At 53.0% G+C, this 14803-nt stretch overlaps 1 protein-coding gene across 1 annotated transcript; it reads right to left on the reverse strand.

Annotated features, from left to right (window-relative positions):
• Positions 1–563: 563 nt before the first annotated feature.
• On the reverse strand, positions 564–12476 carry DUSP3 (dual specificity phosphatase 3). Its single transcript, XM_040497707.1, has 3 exons — positions 12281–12476; positions 9206–9432; positions 564–4350 (listed from the first exon to the last, which is right to left on the reverse strand). Exons 1-3 carry the CDS (start codon positions 12403–12405, stop codon positions 4145–4147), a joined length of 558 nt encoding a protein of 185 aa, XP_040353641.1. The 5' UTR covers positions 12406–12476; the 3' UTR covers positions 564–4144.
• Between the last annotated feature and the right edge of the window lie 2327 nt (positions 12477–14803).

Raw genomic sequence — 14803 nt, forward strand, 5'->3', positions numbered from 1 at the left:
CCTGGAGTGTCCAACTCTTGATTTCAGCTCAGGTCATGATCTCGAGGCGATTTGGGCTCTTTGCTGACAGTGTGGAACCTGCTTGGGATTCTTTCTCTCTCTCTCTCTCTCTCTCTCTCTGCCCCTCCACCCTGCTCGTTCTCTCTCTCTCTCTCAAAATAAATAAATAAACATTTAAAAATAACGAAATAGGGGCGCCTGGGTGGCGCAGTCAGTTAAGCATCCAACTTCAGCCAGGTCACGATCTCGTGGTCCGTGAGTTCGAGCCCGGCATCAGGCTCTGGGCTGATGGCTCAGAGCCTGGAGCCTGTTTCCGATTCTGTGTCTCCCTCTCTCTCTGCCCCTCCCCTGTTCATGCTCTGTCTCTCTCTGTCCCAAAAATAAATAAACGTTGAAAAAAAAAATAACGAAATAAATACCTACTGCATAAATACAATCATCATGGAAATGAGAACTAGTTCAGGAGGGCTAATTTTTAGATGATGCTTATTTTGAAAAGTTAGAAAAAGCAAACAGAAGAGCAGGGAAGAAAATCAGCTGTGGTAAGAAGGACAAAAAGATCATTTCTATGTAATGTAAGACATTTATTTTGGTTACAGTTAGTGTTTTAACACTGATTTGTGATACAACAGACGTTAAGCTTACTTTCCTTTAAAACCAATTTAATACCTTCCCCTTTTCTGCCCAGAAAATTCACGCTTTCACAATCAAATCACCCTAACAGCTGGCAGGAGGTAAGTTAAGCTTCCGACGGATCTGCTCTCTCAACCGGAGAGGGTTTCTATTTCCAATCAGGATAAAACCTTGACTTGGAAAGACCAACTCTGTTGGCTCTTCGGTGATTCCTGACACCGGTTTTACGACAGAAAATTTCCTGCGAGGAAAGTTCGTATCTTCATATTATAAGATCAGTGCTTATTTTAATTAAAACATTAGCATCTTAACATTAACTTGTGACACAAAAGGCACCAACTTTCCTTTTCAAACCATCCATCACCATGGGTGGAACACAGTGCCACCTGCTGGTCATGTTATTACATACCCTATAATTTCCAGGTGGTAGTAAATTCCAGGTGGGGGTTCTCAGAGAACCCTACAGTGTCAGGGCCAAAGGGACCTTAGAGGTCTTCTAGATGGGCCCCCTGGTTTGACAGATGGGTGGTTTCTGCTCTCCAGATAACTCAGAGTGGCAGGGAAACAGACCAGCCTGTGGAAAGTGTGCTGCTTTAGATTTGAGAAGAAAGCCATTTGGTGCTCTAATTCGACCTATGTGAGGGTCTGCTAGTCAAAGAAGGGATCAGGTCAGGGGAGGGGGTAAGGGCGCCCTGAGTTCCTATTCCACCATTTCCCAGGGGTAGAGAGCTGTCCAGAAACAGCTTCCACTCACAGCTGGGCATATGCTGGCTCTTACACAAATAAGAGTTTTATTTTACTCAAAAATTAGGAGCTAAATCTCATGAAGTAAATACGGGGTTTCTGGGACTAAAGACTACCAAGAAATCCCAAATTATCAGCATAAAAGTAGCCCCAGAGTAAAGGCAGTAATTTTCTCAATGGCCTTTTCTCCCTCATGCCCCCACAAAAAGGCCTTCGAGAGGTCTGGTTAACTAGCCTAAGTAGCTGTGGCCGTCCTGTGGGGTGACCACTGCCTAAGTGTGGGAGGGGGAACCCTGGCCCCCCAGCCCCAGAGCCTCTTCTGGAAGCAGAGCAGAAAGCTCCAACTTAGGGGTGCTACATGTTTCCTGGAGGAAGAGCCACACATTCTAACCTAATCGGGGACCCACGTTTTACTTCCGTTTCCTGGAGCAGGGATGGGTTTGTACCAACTCCCTCCCGCCCGCGTGCAGACCCCCTGGGCAGTACAGCTTGAACCGCCGTACTCCATCCAGAGCACCGACTGGCTCTTGTGCACGCAGGCTGGGTCAAGGGCATGTTCAGGGCACCTGGGCACTCCCAGGGAGCTCCTGTCTTGGGGGAGGAGGGTAGCATGAGACAAAGAATTCAGCTTCAGGGAGCAGCAAACTTCCAAGTCTTGCCTTGGCTCTGCCTTAAGAGGCCGGGACAGCCTGGGGGCCATGCCCTCCCTCAGTGTGAACCCCAGCTCCTTTTTCTTAAAAAAGGTAACCATACATGAAGAAGCTCTACCAACTTGATCGGGTTACTGAAAGGATCAAGTTAGATTACGTGGGACAGTGCTCTGGAAACCGTGAGGTGAGGTACACAGGTTAGAGAGGATGGCCGTTTCACTTAGGTGGGTCTACGTGGGCAGTCCGGTATCTGGAAAAGACGACAGACCCTAGTTTGTCCAGGGTGACTGTGGTCACAGAGAAAAGGGACCATGTAGCAACAGAGGTCACGACACCCATGAGGCCCTTCGGCACCCTGCTTCTCCTTGTCTGGCCGGACGTTCCAGACGTTCCCGGTCAACTCTTGAAAAAGGCGCATTCCCCGCCTCGACAGGTCAATGCTGCCAGAATTCAAATTTAAAACGGAATTTTTAACTACTCAACAAAAGTCCTGGATTTTTCCCTTCAGGCTTTCTGGGAGCTTGATACACCCACCAGAACAACACCCTGCACACGTCTGGTGCTCAAAAAAAAAAAAAAAAAAAAAAAAAGTTTAATTCCACCAACTTTTATAGACCTCTACGTGCTAGGACCTGGGGGTGTGGCTGAGGGCCACCTCTCTGCTGGCAGGGAACCTGGAGAGACAGGAACGCCTCACTTTCCACGGTGACGGTCATGGAAAGTCCTAACAAGGACCGTGTTTGAAACAAAACTCCTATATTCTGACAAGCGTGTGCACGCGTGTGCTAGTGCGTTCCGACATCATCCTTACAAAGTCCTAAAAAAGGCTGTTCCTGTTTGTGGTTTGCTCTACCAGCAGTGAAGGCTCCATTTGGACGCGCCGCCGTGTTTCATTTCTGCCTGGCTGAGTCATTTTTGCTCCCAGGGCCCCAGGCTCGCTCCTGGCATCACAGAGCCGTTAAGAACTACCTACAAGCGGGCACGGTGAGGAGCCACACGTCCATCCTCTGCCTGTGTTTCTGAGACACACACCCCCCGACACACCCACACACCCACACTGTAATTGGCCAACTTCCTCCCGTCCTTGGAATAGCAACCGAGACAAGAAAGCAGTTAGCACGAGAGGCTGGCGCTGGCCAACACGGTCATTCAGGACAAACCCTTTGTAATTCTTCAAATGGTGGGGTTTTTAAATAGGCTGGAACTTCAACACTCTGTTTTCTATAAAAATAAAAATAAAAATAAAAATAAAAATAAAAATAAAAATAAAAATAAAATAAAATAAAACCATGCCCAAGGCATCGCGCTTCTAACAGACCAAGCGACCTGAGAGCAGTCCAAGGGGAACATTCCAAAGCAGGGGATTCTGAACACAAGCCTTCCAACGATTCGCATCTTAAAAACTACTGACTTAGGGGAGTCCTCCAGGGGGAGTCTGTTTGCCCCTCCGAGCGCCTCTTCGTTTAGATATCTTTAATCCTAAGGAAATAATTACAATGCAGTCTCTTCATGGGAATTTCCACCCGCTAACAACTGATGGCTTCTCCAGGCCAGTTCAGACCTCACGATGGGCCTCTGCCTCTGAGCAAGGTGCGGACAGCTAGGAGGAGCAGGGGGAGACAGGCATGGTGGAGGGAGAGGAGCCTGCGTTTGCATAGTTCCCTTACAGGGCTCGAGGTGCGGGGGTCCCCGCTCAGGAGAGGCCCCAGGGGTGGATGGTAGGGAGCAGGGGGGAGGGAGGCAGGGGGCAACGGAGGTCAGGAGGGACCCCTGTGGGCATCTCGAGCCTTACACTTGCACGGACCTCCTGCCTTCGGTCATCCGGGAGAAGGACACATGCCACACGCCTTCCCCCTCTGCGCCCCCACCTCAGGGAGGGGACATCATAAACTGCAGGCACAGGACACACACCAGGGAGCAAGAACGCCCTCCTTAGCAAGCTTCTTTATATGCTCCCCAGGGGGAAAGTGGCCCAGGGCTGTGTTGGGACAGACTTGTGGGCGAGTGCCTGGTGATGCTAGGAGCAGGGTGCACTGTGTTTCCTAAACATGGTGGCTTGGGACACCTCAACCGGGGGCTCCCCTGTCTGCCTCTAGAGAAGAGGCGGCAGGAGTGCCCTAGAGTTTCAATTTCCCCTCCTTGACCAGTCTGTCATTGAGCTGGCAGAGCTGAGCCAGGAAACCATCGTTGGGGCCGATCTCACGGTTCTGCCTCACGATGCTCAGCGCAGACTTGACATCCATCTTCTGGCGCATCATGAGGTACGCGATGACTAGGGTTGGGGAGCGGCTGTAACCTTCCCGGCAGTGGACAAGCACCCGGCCTGTAAGAAACAGGGACACGTGAGCCGGAGCTGGCGCCATCCAATCACAGAAGACCCTAGTCAAAACTCTCCTGGGGGCGCCTGGGTGGCTCAGTGGGTTAAAGGGTCTGACTCTGGATTTCGGCTCAGGTTATGATCTCAAGATTCTTTTTTTTTTTTTTTTTTTTTTTTAACGTCTATTTAATTTTGAGAGAGAGAGAAAGAGAGACAGAGTGTGAGTGGAGGAGGGGCAGAGAGGGAGAGAGAATCCGAACCGGGACATGGGGCCCAAACTCATGAAGCATGAGAGTATGACCTGAGCCAAAGTCAGACGCTTAAGCGACTGAGCCACCCAGGCACCCCCGATCTCACGATTCTCGAGATTGAGCCCCACATCAGGCCCTGTGCGGACAGCACGGAGCCTGCTTGGGATTCTCGCCCTCCCCCTCTCTCTGCCCCCTCCCCTGCTTGTGCTCTCTCTGAAAATAAATAAATAAACATTTTAAAAAGTGAAAACCAAAACCAAAAAAAAAAAAAAAAAACCCTTCCGGGGAAATGCAAACGAAAAGTAGAGTAAGAAGCCATTGTGTGCCCACCAGAATGACTCAGTGAAAAAGACGGAAAACACAAGGCGTCAGTCAGGCTGTAGAGCAGCAAGACTTCTATCTGTGGCTGCGGAGGGGGCTGTGCGTTAGCACAGCACGCCAGCAAACTGTGGGGCAGTATGTGCTCAGCCTGGACACACGCAGCCCCTACGGCCGGGCGGGAACGTGCGCACACGTCCACCAAAAGACACCAGAACATTCACAAGGCAGCGCCCGTCACCATAATCCCCGCTGGCAACTCCCAAAGGCCCACCAACGGTAGAAGAGATAAAGTACCAAGAACGAACACCAGAAACAACACAGATGAAACACACACAGGGCATCTGGGACCCCATGGAGCAGGAGAGCGGGCAAACTGCTCTGTGCTATCAGAAGGCTGGATGGTAGTGATGGGGGGACTGGGAGGGAACACGTGGCTGGCTTTCTAGGGTGCTGGCGGTGTCCTGTTTTCGGATCCGGGGGCTGATACGTGGGTGTGTGCGGCGCACTGATCCACACGCCTGTGATACGGGCGCTTCTCCACATGAAACTGCTATTTCAATCAAGAGCAGAACATGGAAACAACCCAAATGCCCGTCAACAGGTGAATGGACAAACCGGTACATCCACATGTTGGAAGACTACTCGGCATTAACAAGGAGCGAATTGTTGATACTTGCAGCAAGAGGGATGGAATACCCAACAATTACGCTGAGTGAAAAAGGCCAGGCCAAAAGAGCGTACATGTAATTCCATTTATACAGAAGTCTACGAAACGTATACTCAAGTCTGGTGACAAAAAGCAGACCAGGGGTTGGAAGGTGGAGAGGGGCAGAGCGGAGAGGTCACGAGGGCATATGAGGAAACTCCAGGCAGCGGGGGAGGGGACGGATGTGCTCACGATCTTGTTTGTGGTGATGGTTTCACAAGTGCATCCGTATGTCAAAACTTCAAATTGTAGGTTTTAAATATGTGTGATTTACCGAATGTCAATTATACCTCGACAGAATGGTTTAAAAGATAAAAGGAACATGCATGTCAACTACAAACACAAAGACAAAAATATCAAAACACACCCAGGGCACTTGGGTGGCTCAGTGGGTTGAGCATCTAACTCTTGATTTTTGGCTCTGGTCATGATTTCACGGTTTGGTTTGTGAGTTTGAGCCCCATGTCCATCCGGCTCTGCACTGACAGTACGGAGCCTGCTTGGGATTCTCTCTCTGTCCCCCTCTCTCTCTGCCCCTCCCCAGCTCGTGCATGCGTGTGCACGCACTCTCCCTCTCTCAACATAAATAAACCTAAAAATAATAATAATAATAAATCACACCAACAAAAAACACCCTCTCATGGCCCTTCAAATGGCCCACGAGGCCCTACTAAAGCTGGCTCCCCAAGTCCAACGCCATCTCCCCCTATCCCGTTATTAACGTGATTAACGCTATTAACGCTATGACCTATCTAACCCCATGACGCCTCAATTTCCTCATCTGGGTTAAGAGCACCCATTGCATGATGTTGTTAGGGGACTGAAGGAAATGATATATAAAGCCCTTAGGCTAGAGGGGCACCTGGGTGGCTCGGCCGGTTAGGTGTCCGACTTTGGCTCAGGTCATGACCTCGCAACTCGTGGGTTCGAGTCCCACACTGGGCTCTGTGCTGACAGCTCAGAGCCTGGAGCCTGCTTCAGATCCTGGCTCTCCCTCTCTCCCGCTCACACTCTGTCTCTGTTTCTCAAAAATGAATAAACATTAAAAAAAAATTATTTTAAGCCCTTAGGCTAGAGCCTGGCACCTGTAAACACTCAATAAATAACTATCATCTGGCATCAGGAGTCCTCTAGTGGCACCTAGGATCTTCCACTATGGCAGCCCAGCTCTATGTCACTGTTGGCCTTGCACAGATCTACCCCTCCTGTGCCAGACTGTGAGTTCCTTGAGGGCAAGGCCTGTGGGGTATTGGTTTCTGGATGCCCAACCATCCCTAGGATACATTGGTGTTCGATGAGTATTTGCTGACTAGCCAAGTAAATGATTACCCACCAATACATGTAGACTGCCATTACTTTGAAGGAAAGTGGCTGGTCCAGGGTCAAACACAGTCTCTTCTGTTCCCATCACCCCACCCCCAAAACATGACTCTATTTCCCCAGTGCCTCCCAAGCAGGAAGGGGGAGGCCTCCACTTTCCTGCCCATTCACTCTCCGGCCAGTGTACCCAAAGTCCGCAGAGCGGGGAACTCCCATCCATGCCCTGACCCTGGCAAGGGGACCATCTGCACAGAGGCTTCCTCACCACCTGGAACAGACTCAGAAGCCCAAGACGCACAGAACCAATGGGGAAGGGGAGGGGCTCGACTCCCATCCTTCCAGGCCCCAACCAGACGCCATCCTCCTCCGTAAAGCCTCCTTTGATCTTCCTGGCTGGAAACGACGGCTTCCTCCTCTGAGCACTCCTGGCTGTTCCCACTTCTCCAAAGTGATGGACACCTGGTTCCCCTGAGCCCTGCACACTGTTGGAGGCCAGTGCATTTCTGTTGACTCACTCGGCCAATCAACCCCAGAAGCATTTACACTTGGCATTAGAGTCCTTGGAATTCGTTCTTGTCACTCACTCGGTAATTATTTGCAGCGTTGTCTGCTATGTGCCCGATACTACATCAGGGGCTGGGGAGACAGACAGGGGGACCCAGTGACCCAGCCTGAGGGCGGGCTTCATGGAAGAGAGAACACTGTGCCCAGCGCTAAAACGCAAGGTGGAGTTTGCCAGAGGACAGGGTAGGGAGAGGCAGAGAGAAATTTCCAGACTCAGCCCATGTGGGCTCCTGCTAAGGCAGGAGGTCACAAGAAGTCAAGCTATGTTCCTAGTTGTATGGAAAGAGGAAACAAAGTCAGAAAGCTCTAAGCTCCCCGAGTGGATGACCAATCCATATACAAGATGAGCAAAACGCACCCCCTTACCTGTGCCCCTTGTTGCCATCTACACAAGAACTCAGTACAGCCGAAGCCAGGGTTGGGGGACACAGGAGACCACGAAGGGCCTGACAGTGAAGTCTGCAGATTCCCTGTGTGATAACACCTCCCTCCTGAGCCCCAGATACGCCATAATCAGCATCTGGTACAAACTGGTCATTGGAAATCGTTCCGGGGCGGAGACCAGGCACAAGAAGCATTATGTAGTAGAGACAGCCTAGAATCAGGGGGACGAGGCTGACCGTGCCTTAACGGGGGGCGGGGGGGGGGTCCCCGCCCCGCCACCGCGTCGGGTGGGCAGGCCGTGCCCCCACTTCCCCTGAGAAGGTTGTGGGGAGGGGAGGAAGAGCTGCTGAGAGAAGTAAGCTAAAAGCAGAAAGAGCAAGAGGCCCAGCCTGCTCAGCTGACGTCTGCCTTCTGCCTTCTAGGATTTCCCCCAGGGACACCTTCCCTGACTGCCAGTTCCTCACCAGTTCTGCTTCAGTCTAAGGTTTGGGAGCATTTAGAAAGTAGCTGGAAGACGTGGCCCATGGGCCACAGCTTGCTGAGCACCAGCCTAAGCCAGTCACGGCTGCCCCCATTCCTCTGGCCAGGCATTCACGTAAGCCAAGTCCAGCCAGCGAGATGTGAGGGGAACCCTACTGAGGAGTTTCTGAGGACCATTCTACGAGAAAGAAAGAACAGAAAAGCAAAGCAAAGCAAAGCAAAGCAAAGGAAAGGAGGAAGGAAGGAAGGAAGGAAGGAAGGAAGGAAGGAAGGAAGGAAGGAAGGAAGGAAGAAAGAAAGAAGGAAGGAAGAAAAAGGAAGGAAGGAAGGAAGGAAGGAAGGAAGGAAGGAAGGAAGGAAGGAAAGAAACACACGAGAAACAGACGGCGGCCTCGTCTTTCACTGCACTTTGTCCTGCTGGGATGTGGTGACTGGGTCTGCCACTGCCATGGTGGGACCACTAGGGGACTGTCCAGCACAGAGGGCAGCAGGAGAGAGAGAGGAGAAACACCTTGCCCTGATGCCACCACTGAGCTGCTGAATCAACCGGCCCCAGAGCTCCTTCACCTCAGGACTTCTTACCACGGAAGATAAACTGTCATTACTGAAGCTATTTGAATTGGGGGCATGTGGGGAGTGGCTGGAAATGAACTCTCAGCCAAAGTCAACTCAAACACAAGGACCCCAGGGCTGCCACCCGGTGAAAGGTTTGTACATCTTGTGTAATGTAGCACCACTCGATAGGTTCCAAGAGGAGGCCCACTGTGGCCTCTTTTCCAGAAAAAAATCCAGTCAAAGTTGCCTTGCACTGTTTCCTGGGAGGCAGGTGCCTTACCGTTCTTTTGAGCCAAGGCCTGGTCAATGAAGTCTGCAGCCCTTTCAAAGTAGGCGCTGAGGTTGAACTCCTGCGTGTCGTTGGCTTTGATGCCCAGGTAGGTGATGCCGGAGTCCTTGTAGAAGTTGGCGTTGGTGTTGACGTGCATGAAGGACCTGCCCTCAGCAGCATTCAGAACATGGGTGATGCCTAGTTTCTGCAGCTTGGGGATGTCTTGAGCCACCGACCTGGACAGAAGAGAGCAGCAGGGAATGATTAACTGACCCAGTGGCAGCCCCGGGGGGAGGAAGACAGAGAAGATTCTAAGTCTCTTGGCAACGCAAGGAACGCTCCACGCTCGGCCCCTGCCAGCTTCTCCCCATCTTATGACCCACCTTCCCCACGCCAGCCATATCTAATTACCGGCAGCTTCCCCAAATAGACTGGGTGGTTTCATACCCGTGTTGTTCCCGCTCTGGAATGCCATCCTCTAGCTTCTCCATGGACACACACCCTCTCATTTTTCACCACCCTCTGCAGTATGTCCCGGTCACCCCTCCATTCCATCTGGCATCGTGTTCCCTATGCTGAGGCGGTGGTAGAGCCCAGTGGCTAAAAATGGGCTCCAGAGCCGGACTGCCTGGGCTGAGTCCAACTCTGAGACTCACCAGCCAGGTTAACCTTGAGCAAGTCCCTTGACCTTTTTGTGACTCCAGCTTCCCCGTCTGTAAAATGGGGATGGTAACGGCAGCTACCCCGGGGGGTTGTCATTGAGTGTTAAATGTGCTATTGTGTAGACAGAGCCTGACACTGAGGACAGTGCTTTTCTAATGCCTGATGGTGCTTATTTGTTTTGACGGGCAGGCTGTGAGCTCCTGGAGGGAATGACCACGTCTGCTTCGGGTCTGCATGCCTAGCACCTGCTATAGCACCTGGCACATAGTAGGTGCCGAATAACTATGCAGTGAATCAGTGAAAAAGAAGGAAATCGGCACCACGTAGGCAGCCCCCCCTCCTTGGATTATAAAGCACGGCAGCCCCGCCAGTCCCCCAGAGGGACCCTTTCCGCCACAGACCACCAACCACGGTTCTGAAGCTCTCTCGGGTGAGGAAGCACTTGGGGACCAAGTGGCGCCAACAGAACCCTGGGGGTTACAAAACATTTGATCTGAATAGTCAAAGGGCTCCTTTATTTCATCTCACAACAACATCCCAATTCAGACAGCAGTGTATACTTTACAGAAATGCCTTCTCCTACAGGATCCTGTTTGCCTATCACAGCAGCCTGTAAGGAAGCAAGGACTCGGCTTAGACTCGGGCCCAACAGGACAGCGGAAGGATGTGTTTGCGCTCACATGGGCTGCTTGGAGGCAGAGCCGGGAGGAGACCTGACGCCAGCTCTGTTCTGTCTTCCCCTCACTCTGCCTGTCATGTCCACATCAACTGCAAATCCTGAGTTCTAGAAAACAAGGCTCATACAGGATCCTCTCTGCCCTGTGAACCCTGATTTGGTTAAGGGGCTCCCAACATGCGGGAGCACCCCCCCTCCCTCACACACACACACACACCCGTGGCCAAGTCGAAGCCAGATTCACTAACTGGGCAGGGGATGTGTTTTCTACAGTGGCCATCAGCACTTGCCAGTCTGGCTACCACCAGACATCCACAACCTAGGTTTTCACTTGGTAAGTGGTGGCAGCCGAATGTGCCAAACTGCCCAAGACAGCGGGTCCCAAGGGTGCCAAGGCCACTTGCTGCTTGCGTTGACTGGACAGGGGGCTGGCTTTTCTCAGAACTCCGCAATTACTGAGCCCTCTGGCTGAGGCTCTGGGACTGTTTTAGCTTGTCCCTGCTCACCATCCTGCACACGGTTGTATTGTAAGGCAGTGGTTGATGAAAACAAACAACTCTGGGGCGCCTGGGTGGCGCAGTCGGTTAAGCGTCCGACTTCAGCCAGGTCACGATCTCGCGGTCCCTGAGTTCGAGCCCCGCGTCAGGCTCTGGGCTGATGGCTCAGAGCCTGGAGCCTGTTTCCGATTCTGTGTCTCCCTCTCTCTCTGCCCCTCCCCCGTTCATGCTCTGTCTCTCTCTGTCCCAAAAATAAATAAACGTTGAAAAAAAAAATTTTTTTTTAAAAAAGAAAACAAACAACTCTGAAGGTGAACTCCCATTCACCTCCCTTCTCTATTACTTGACATTCGACAAATTTACCATTATCATTAATATCCCTATGAATGCGCATTATACAGTGCCTGACACACAGTAAGTGCTCAATATGGTGAATGAATAAATGCAATGGAGGAGACAGTCCCCCATGAAGGTGGGACCTGCCTTGTGGACCCCTTTTGGCCCCGCGATGATCCCCGTTTTTGTGGCACTCCTTAGGGTAAGCAGCAGTCCTGTAGTACAGGACAGGGGGTACAGACATGAACAAGACTTTGACCCTGTCCTCACAACCCCTCAACCACTCTGAGCCACCATTTCCCCCTGGGTAAAAGGAGAGAAGACAGTTAGTTCTGGGTTTCCAACACGCAGACCCTGGCCCACAGAGCTCAGGGCGTTGGTTAATCAAACCCTATGTGCAAGGCAGGAAAAGGAGCGAGGAAACCCCGGCCCCGCTCTCCGGATCCCACATTCCTTGATCAGGCCTGCCCAGCCGGGAAACTTCCACGCCCGATTTGTGACGTCAGCCCGTTGCCATGGCAGCGAAGGCAGACATTCCGCGGTGACCTCACTGCAGAGCCAGGCAGCTGTCACATGACGCGCGGGCTGGAGACCGGCCGGGTGACTGAGGGCCACCTGTTAAGTGATCACGGTAGCCCGACCCCGCCCAAAGCCGAGTCCCTAGCGGGTAACGGCCGCGGGCCGCACGCGGGGCTGGCCGAGCGCCCCGGGCTCCGTGCCCCCCGCGAGGGGGAGGACCTCGTGGGGCCGGGGCGGGGTCTAGCCCCTCCGCCCCCACGCACGGGGGCGGGCGGCGACTCCAGCCCCCTCTGTGTTCCCGGACGGCGACCACGCCCCGCACCCCCCCTCCCCACGCCCGCGACGCCCCCACCCCGGCTTTCGGGTGGGCGGGGCGCCCCAGCGGCGACTCACGCGTTGCCCACGTAGATCCTGGGGGTGACCTCGTTGCAGGGCTGGCTCGGCAGGCTGTAGCAGCCGCTGCCGTCCGAGAGCAGGTCGTTGAGATCCTGCACCGAGAGCTCGAACGGGCCCGACATGGCGGCGGCCGGGCCCAGCACGCCGGGGCAGCAGCCTGCGAGGGGAGAGCCGCCGGGTCAGCTGGGCGGGGGCTCGCGAGCCGGGACCCGCCCCGTCCCGCCCCGGAGGCGGGCCCGCCGGGCGCGGGAAAAGGCGGAGCGCGGGCGGCCGACGCGCCCCGCTCCCCGCGAGAAGGCGCGCCGCTGGGGTCGCGCGGACGCTCCGAGGCCCCTAGGCACGTGCCCCGGCGGAAATGGCGCCGCCCGTGTTGGGGGGGGAGGGGTCCTTTTCGGCCCACCCGCGGCCTTTTCTGTACCGTTATCCACTGGGAAGTGCAGTGGCTTCATTGGACTAAACTCGGGACGCAGTAAATGTTCCAATTGACCAGGCTCCGGTTGACACCACAGGTGTCGCTTAGTTTTGCAGGATTCCCGGGACACCAGGGTTGGGCTTGTGACCTCTGACTGCCTGCTGCGGGACCAGCAGCACAGACCTCGCCCGGGGAGCTGGTCCGAAAGGCAGAATCTGCGCCCCAGCCCAGACTTGCCGGATAAGAATGTGCCTTTTACAGCACACACTCCCTTCCTTCCCCCACCGCGATTCCTACAAAGGTTAGAGTTTGAGCAACACAACTCTGAGACACGTTTCTTCCAACAGTTATGGAGACCCAGCATCGTGCCCAAAAGCTTGGGTTCTGCGCAGCCAGACTTGGCATTCTGACGCTGGTCTCTCTGAACCTGTTTGCTATTTAAAAAAAAAAAAAAAAAAAAAAAAAAAAAGGATACTGTTGATGTGGGAAACAAAGACAAAAGAAAAAGTTAAATTTCCCTGCTACTCACAGCCCATTGATCAGTCCTTGAAACAGCCAGAGTGACCTTCCTCTGGGAGCTCAGCTGTCTCCACGTTGATACTTTGCTAAGGGCAAAAGGGAATCTTAGCTTAACGTTACCCGCCCCCTCCTCCTCCTGCCAGGATCTTGTGAGTCTACTTTAAACATATAGAAATTCCTTTGGAAACTTCCTTTACCTGTACCCCCCAAGATGTATGTTAGCAATCATCCTCCAAGCATATGGCCCCAGGATATACATCTGAAAGGGCTCCTGACTTTTTACGAACAGTAATAAATGACTTTTTCGTAACAATAGCTAGCCTCCTCAGGGTCCTGGAAATCTTGTTTCCAAAATTCCTTACAGGCTTTCTCTGTCCCTAACCCCCTCCCGACTTGAAAGTATATATTCAACTTTCCACAACCCCAGTGCTCTTTCTCCCCACTGGTCCTGCCCTCATGCTTTAAGAAAACCACCGATGGGGCGCCTGGGTGGCTCAGGTTGAGCATCCAACTTTGGCTCAGTTCATGATCTCGAGGTTTGTGGGTTCGAGCCCCGTGTCGGGCTCTGTGCTGACAGCTCAGAGCCTGGAGCCTGTTTTGGATTCTGTGTCTCCTCCTCTCTCTGCCCCTCCCTCATGTGTGCTCTGTCTCTGTCTCTCAAAAATAAATCAATGTAAAAAAAGAAAACCACTGTTTTGCCCCAAAGATGTCTCAAGAATTCTTTCTTGATCGTTTGCCCCAACATTTCCACATCATTTGTGCCTCGTTCCTAGGGTTGTTTGAAAGATTAAATGTGACGCTCAAGGAAAGCGCCCAACACTGTGCAATGAGCACTCAGTAGGTGTTCTCCTTCTACTTTGGCCAATGTAATGAGCACCCAGTAGGTGCTACTACACCTGTGATACTGTGGAGGTGAATCAGGCTCCTTTGCAGCCGGTCCAAGAGCAGCTGCCAGCCCAGGGTTGGCTGCTCCTCATTTGCTGAGATCCCACTAAGAGCGGACGACGGTCTCTGTTCTCCCCCACTGCCGACGGCAGATTACCCACACCCACCCTTACCCCTCCCAAAACCAGATGTCCTGGGAGTTCAGGAAACCTCATCCTGAGTCCAGCCCTGCCACTAACTCGGTTCTTGAGCAGCAAATCAGGCTGTGACTCTGGACTTCAGTTTCCTCATCTGCAAAAGGAAGAAATTGGATGAGATTATCCTTCAGGCCATCTTTCACCTTCCCCCCAAAGCTGGTGGTCTCACGGCTCCAGGGGATCCATCACGGTGGAGACTGGTTAGCTTAGAGCCCAAGGTGTATAACCAAGGCTGGACTCCTCCACCCCAGCCCCCACCGGGAGCCTTCCCACCCCTCCCAGCGCACCACGCCTTTTCCCGTATTGCTGGCAGCATCTGCCCGCGAGGCAGGTGGGGAGAGCGAGCTTCTGAGTCTCGCCCCTCATCTTGACTTGGACCTAGATTAGCTTTCAAGCAGAAGCCCAGGGGTGGCCAGGCATGCTCCGCCACTCCTCTTCCTTCCCCAAGACCCGTCCCTGATGTCATAACTGGGTAACTATGACAACATGTCACGGGGACGGCTAAGG

The sequence above is a fragment of the Herpailurus yagouaroundi genome, unplaced genomic scaffold (assembly GCF_014898765.1).
Source record: "Herpailurus yagouaroundi ecotype Mexico unplaced genomic scaffold, PumYag 189, whole genome shotgun sequence".
NCBI classification, from domain to species: domain Eukaryota; kingdom Metazoa; phylum Chordata; class Mammalia; order Carnivora; family Felidae; genus Herpailurus; species Herpailurus yagouaroundi.

What these genes read in the sequence shown, in the direction of transcription:
- DUSP3 (XM_040497707.1), bottom strand. Translation starts at nt 12,405, where the DNA reads ATGTCGGGCCCGTTCGAGCTCTCGGTGCAGGATCTCAACGACCTGCTC. An exon ending in AGGATCTACGTGGGCAACGC is followed by an intron (nt 9,433 to 12,280) that starts GTGAGTCGCCGC and finishes TCTTCTGTCCAG; the next exon opens with GTCGGTGGCTCAAGACATCC. An exon ending in GGCCTTGGCTCAAAAGAACG is followed by an intron (nt 4,351 to 9,205) that starts GTAAGGCACCTG and finishes TGTTTCTTACAG; the next exon opens with GCCGGGTGCTTGTCCACTGC.